Source organism: Dipodomys ordii, unplaced genomic scaffold (genome assembly GCF_000151885.1).
Source record: "Dipodomys ordii isolate 6190 unplaced genomic scaffold, Dord_2.0 Scaffold42, whole genome shotgun sequence".
Lineage (NCBI taxonomy): Eukaryota > Metazoa > Chordata > Mammalia > Rodentia > Heteromyidae > Dipodomys > Dipodomys ordii.
In genome coordinates this window covers 6969439-6976041 of record NW_012267258.1, presented here as the reverse complement: position 1 = coordinate 6976041, position 6603 = coordinate 6969439, and the positions used below count along the sequence as shown (strand labels likewise).

Genomic DNA, 6603 nt, shown 5'->3' with positions numbered 1-6603 from the left:
TTTCTTTCTTTCTTTCTTTCTTTCTTTCTTTCTTTCTTTCTTTCTTTCTTTCTTTCTTTCTTTCTTTCTTTCTTTCTTTCTTTCTTTCTTTCTTTTTTAAGATGCCTAAAAGGCTACCTTCAAAGGCAAGGCTTTCAATTAATGATATATGATGTTTGATCTGCTCTTCAGACTTTCAAGAATTAAACAATATTTCACATAGAAATAAACCTTATGTACAAAATGAATATTTAGTTTTAAAATGTCACAGATGGGTAAAAGTACCTCCTCTCTAACCACTTCTCTGAATGTACTTCCACTATTCTTCAATTGAAATATGAATACAATTGGACTTTCCTCTTGGGGCTAGCTTTCAAGTAGGATGCTCAGATCTCAGCCTTTTGAGTAGCAAAGATTATACAACTGAGTCACTCGCACCTGGCTATAATTGTAATTTATAGTATTCAGAGTTGACCAACATGCACAACAAAAAGTAAGAACAGAAGCAAGAATAGGGCAATGAAACAAACCATTGGTTTCATTTATATTCTCAGATCCCTGAATTCTTTTCTCTTAAAAATTGTTGTTAGGTCAGGCACCGGTGGCTCACTCTACTCAGGAGGCTAAGATGTAAGGATCACAGATCAAAGCCAAGCTGGGCAGGAAAGTCTGTGAGACTCTTATCTCCAATTAATCTCCAAAAAGCTTAAGGTGAGCTGTAGTTTAAGTGATAGAGCACTAGCCTTGAGCAAAATAGTTCAGGGACAATACCTAGGCCCTGAGTTCAAGCCCCTGGACTCACACACACACACACACACACACACACACACACAGGTGCACACACACTTGCCTGCATGAAAAGTATAAACAGTACTCAGGCCCTGAGTTCAAGCCCCACTACTGAAACACACAGACACACAGACACACACACACGTATATGGACATATTCACACACAAATACTTTTCTGTGTGTTTGTGTGCCAATTTGGGGGCTTGAGCTCTGGGCTTAAGAGATGTCTCTTAGTCTTCTTCCTCAAGGCTAACACTCTACCACTTGGGCCACAGCTCTACTTCTGGCTTTTTGGTAGATAACTGGAGACAAGAGTTAGGAGTCTGCCCAGGCTGGTTTTGAAACTCCATCCTCAAGATCTCAGCCTCCTGAATAATTAAGATTACAGGTAGGAGCCACTGGTGCCAGGCCACAGACATACTTTTAAATGTAACTTATTTGTGATGTATATTTGTAGTTTCATTTGAGACTAGTCAAATTTTGTTTTCAAATTTGCCACTGCCCTCTAAACTTGGGTTGATTTATATGATTTAATACCTGATTTCTATAGGATATGGTACCTCCAAGTCTTACATTCAGTTCACAGGGGATTTAGAAAATGTTGATTCATTCTAGGTCAAGATTTCAAGTAAGTATAAAACATGGGGCATGCATATAATCTGCTTTTTTGCACATGATACCAAGATTACAGTTGCTTAATAAATGTTCAATATGTATTTGGGGCATATGCATGTATATGTGTGTGAATATGCATTTATTTGCTGAGGATAAGAGAACCAGGGGCTGGCTTAAATAAGAAGTAAAAATGACTAAAAAGATAAGATTATATCTATAATATACCAATAATTTAAAATCCATACCATTTCATTCTTCAGCAAAGCTAATCCAATTTGGTCTGTGTGAACTTTCCTTCCCTTTCCAAATCTCTGTGGTCCATAGTAATTCACAAAGCCTTTACTCTATGAACAGAAAATAATTAAGAAGTCATTAGTAAGAATTAAATAAGTTAAGAGTTTATCTAAATGGTATCAAAAATGTGATTGGGGTTGAAGGCATGGCTCAGGTGGTACAGCACCAGTCAAAAAGCAAAAACATCAGATAATGAATTGGAGTTCTGGTTTTAGATTTAAAAAAAGGAAAAAGCATCAAATATTTCTCTTCATATTTACTACAAAAATTCTTGTAATCAGTCACTTGTACAGAGACTAAATAGTCTGAGAAATACTATATAAACAGGAAAGAACACACAATTAGAAGTTAGCATGTAATTATGCCCATAACCCTAGCTATTCAGGAGGCCAAGATCTGAGGATCAACAGTTGAAAGCCAGCAAGGTAGAAAAGTCCATGAGATTCTTCATATGTAGAAGCTAGATCTAAAATATAACTAGACGTGATAACCTATCCAGGATTCTAGACATTCATACACAGACCGAAGAAGGATATACTTGGGGAGAAATCCAAAGATGTAACTTCTCTACATTTAAAGTACTATCTATTGAAATGAACTCCAGGAAATAGAAACAGGACCTTTTACTGGTTTTGTTTAAAAAAAAAAGTCTACAAGATTCTTACCTCCAACTAACCAGGAAATAGGCTAAAAGTGGAGGTGTAGCTCAAGGGATATCACCATGTTCTGAGTTCAACACAGACACACAGACACACACAGACACACACACACACACAGAGTTAGCACATAAAACTATTGAAGAAAGCTTCAAAAACATGTCAAATTTCTATTCACATTACTGAGAAGGTTCCTGGGATATTCCAGACAAGTTGTAAACACAGTAAGATTGAGTGGTCTCCCAGTACCTGGATTTGATCTCTGCTCTAAAGTGCTTTCTCATTTTGAGACTCTTCTGCCATCAGGAAATGTGAGGAAAAGAAACAGCCTTCTTTTCCAACTCACTAAAAAATCCTGGCTTCTTTATAAATTCACATATTCTTCAGTCTCTCTCGGTTCTTACAGCCTACACGAAGCTGCAACAGAACTTGCGTGCCAGGGCAGCAACTCAGAGTTTGCCTCTTGATAGAAGTGAATTTTGATGCAAGTATACTTTTTGATACAAGTGATATAAGAGAATTCTAAGGTCATGCTTTTAAAACTGCTCTATTTCTCATACAGAGGAGAAAACAAGCTTACTATTGCAACCTTTAAAGAGACTCATGGAAGACAATCTTCTACATGCACATTATGAGAAATGTACACATATCTTTACACAATCATTACTAAACCCCGACCCAAGGACTACTAAATAAAATATGCTAAGTGGGTCACAATACAGAACAAAGGGAACTGTATCTTTACAGAAAAATTAGATTTTTGCAGATAGATAAAACACTTTAATTAATTAATTAATTCTCCCACGTATTTTGAGTTATTTCAAATTTAAGATAAAATGTCAGATAGAATAACTAGACTTTTATCTATCCCTCCAAACTATTTACATATACCAAACGATTCACAACTATTAATGCTAAAGAAAACTCAAAAGACATCTCATTTTCAAAGCTACTGGGCTCCCTTCCCTCATCATGGGAATTGAACTAGCTAAAGATTTTTTTTTTCATTTTTGGTGGAGTATTGGGGTTTAAATTCAGGGCCTCTCATTTGTTAGGCAGGCCTACTATCATGTAAGTCACACCCCAGCCCTAAGGCAAAGATTATCTAAGAACTTTTTTAACTATTAAGTAGTAGAACAAGGAGTTTTAACTCAACATGTCTCTGTGTGTGTGTGTGTGTGTGTGTGTGTGTGTGTGTATGAGTATGTATGCGTGTTTGTGCCAGTCCTGGGACCCATCCCTGAGTTTTTTTTGCTCAAGGCTAGCACTCTATCACTTGAGCCACAGCTTCATTTCTGGGTTTTTTGGTATTGGAGGTAAGTCTCACAGCCTTTCCTTCCTGGGCTGACTTCAAACCACAATCCTCAGATCTGAGCATCCTGAGTAGCTAGGATTGCAGGCGTGAGCCACCAGTTCCCAGCAACATAACGACTTTTATAAGTACAATGCATCATAATCGGTGTGTCACCCCTTTTCAGCATTTTCCTCCACATCTCCCAGCCCCACCTCAGCTTACCTAGTTCCATGTTCACATACGTACAGTGAATATTATGACCAAATAAGCTAAGATCATTTATAATGAGAATTTCATAATAGGCAGGTGTAGCCTCATAAATATCGATACAAAACTGCTAACGAATGTTATCCAAATTCAGAGAAACACACTCCATCTTCAAAGAGATATTATTTTCAGAACCATTTCACAAGAGTGGAGGGTGTAAAATTTTTAGATAGATGAGTCATGAAAGAAAGATAAAAGTGTATACAGAGCATATGATTTCAGGCATTGAAATATACATAGGTTAAAATGCTGAATTTAAAAGGTCTTTAGCTGGAAGACAGTTCTTTAACTGTAAGCCACGAAAATGCCCAGCTTTCTTGGTTTTCCTATTAGAGAGGTATAAAATTGGGTAAAAAAGATGGTGTGGTCGGGAACTTGGCTCCGATCCTCTCCACGCTGGCTCCAGGGCAGAATCACTTAGCAAGCTATTTAAAAATAGCCATGCCAAAGCCACAGCCTCAAACGTTCTTTATTGATTTTGAAGGAGAAATTGACTGCCGACATTTTTTAATAGCTCCTCAGGTTGAGAATTACTAGTCTGCATCCGGGGTTGGCAAATGACTCCAGCCCACCAAGTCCTATTTGGCTCAACACTCATTTCTGCAAATAAACTTTTACTGGAACACAGCCCTGCTCATTTATCTGTGTATTGTCTACAGCCATTTTGACACAATGGCAGTTGATTCATTCCAACATAAACCATATGCCAGCAAAACCAAAAATATTTATTATTGGCCCCTTGTAGAAAATCTTGCTGACCCTCTAGTTGAGATGACAGACTGGGACTATGATTATATAAATACACTTGAATGCTTGGCAGATGTCACTTATAAACCTAAGTCATCTTTGTGTGTGTGTGTGTGTGTGTGTGTGTGTGTGTGTGTGTGTGCCAGTACTGAGGCTTGAACTCAAGACCTGGGTATGAGCCCTAGCCCTGAGTTTTTTCAAAGGCTGGCACTATATCATCTTGAACCACAGCTTCATTTCTGGCTTTGTGTGGTTCATTGGAGATAAAAGTTGAATCTCTGAATCTCAGCCTGCTGAGTAGCTGGGATGATTAGGCATGAGCCACATGTATGTTTGGTCTTAATACAAAAGCATGTTAAGAAAAAAAAAACAGAAAATGTCAAATGGCCCTCCTTATATTATTATTATTATTATTATACATGCAGATAAAAAGATACAAAAGGAAAAATATTTCCTTTCTTTCCACAATGCAGAGAGGGACTATAAAGATTTTCCTGTAATACTGTATGTATTTTCTTACCTTAACATTTTCTATTGCCTCCAAAATTCTCTCTCTCAAATTTGCAGAATCATTGATTTGATTTTTTAAATCTCTGATGACAATATCAAAGTGATTTCCCTTGAGCTGACCAAGTCTAAGGGCATTGCCCACAGATCGAATATTAAACACATTCATCCTTTTCTTTTCCATTTCCTTCTCCACACTTTTCAACCTAGAAGTGATAAATCACACAGGCTCAATTAAGTCTTTCAACTAAAAATTAACACAAGGTTTTAAATGATTTAAATGATAGTTGCCAGGCAGCCCCTCCGATCAAAAAAACAATATTTTTAATATTCCAGTCTTAATGTTATTGCAAATATTCACACTTAGATGATTATACTTATTTAAAGAGTTATTTTAAGAACTTGAATAATGTTGTGTGTGTGTGTGTGTAAAGTATACTTATAGGGTCATTATACTTATAGGGTTAATATAGGGTTATTATAGAATTATAGAGTTGTTTTGGGAACTTGAAAACATATATATTATATAATACACACACACACACACACACATACACACACACCAATGTAGGCCTTCTGGCTTATTAGTTCAAGTGATCCAGAAGTTCTGACCTATCTGTCATAATTCTGCTCCTTGCTGTCTCAGTCAAAAATTGAAAAAATAAAAGTATTGTTTTTAAAACCCACTGGCACCAGAGAATTTATTCTTATTCAATTTAATCTTATTCGATTTATTTTTCTTATTTTGGGGGGTAATGGGCCTCATGCTTGCTAGGCAGGTGCTCTACCACTTGAGACACACTCCAAATCCCTCACTCAAACTTTTAATTTTTCCCCAACATCTAAGAAGTGAATTTTTCCTTTAGAATGGTAAAAAATATGTTAAACAATTGACTTACCTAAAGGAAGGTTAAATGTGAGTACTTTACATTTATCAGGGGTATATTTTAAATCTAAGAGTCCACAAAAATAAAGGCATAAAAGCATCATAGCAATTAGGAAAAATAACTTACAATACACTTTCCAGAATATAAATGTGTATTAGAATATAGTATAGAGGTTTAGAAACAATTTGGAGAATTTAAAAATCCCCCACTTCTCATTTTCTATCCTAAAACCTCTTTTTTTTTGTCACTCATGGGGCTTGAACTCTGAGCCTGGGGTGCAATCCCTGAGCTCTTCAGCTCAAGGCAAGCACTCTAGCACTTGAGCCACAGCGCCACTTCTGGTTTTCTGGTGTTTAATTGGAGATAAGAGTCTCACGCACTTTCCTGTCCAAGCTGGCTTTGAATCTCCATTCTCTTAGCTCAGCGTCCTGAGTAGCTAGGATTACAGGCGTGAGCCACAGGCACTCGGCTCCTCACCTCTCTCTCTCTCTCTCTCTCTCTCTCTATATATATATATATATATATATATATTTATATATATATATATATATTTTTTTTTTTTTTTTT

General features: G+C 36.6%; 1 protein-coding gene across 2 annotated transcripts in view; it reads right to left on the bottom strand.

Moving 5' to 3' along the window:
- Pus7l (pseudouridylate synthase 7 homolog (S. cerevisiae)-like) overlaps positions 1–6603 on the bottom strand; it is an 18327-nt gene that overhangs the window by 4017 nt on the left and 7707 nt on the right. For both annotated transcript variants that reach the window (XM_013018739.1, XM_013018740.1), the window contains exons 4-5: positions 5163–5355; positions 1630–1728 (exon numbers count right to left, since the gene is read on the bottom strand). In XM_013018739.1, the coding sequence (XP_012874193.1) occupies positions 1630–1728; positions 5163–5355 (292 nt within the window). The remainder of the gene's footprint in view (positions 1–1629; positions 1729–5162; positions 5356–6603) is intronic.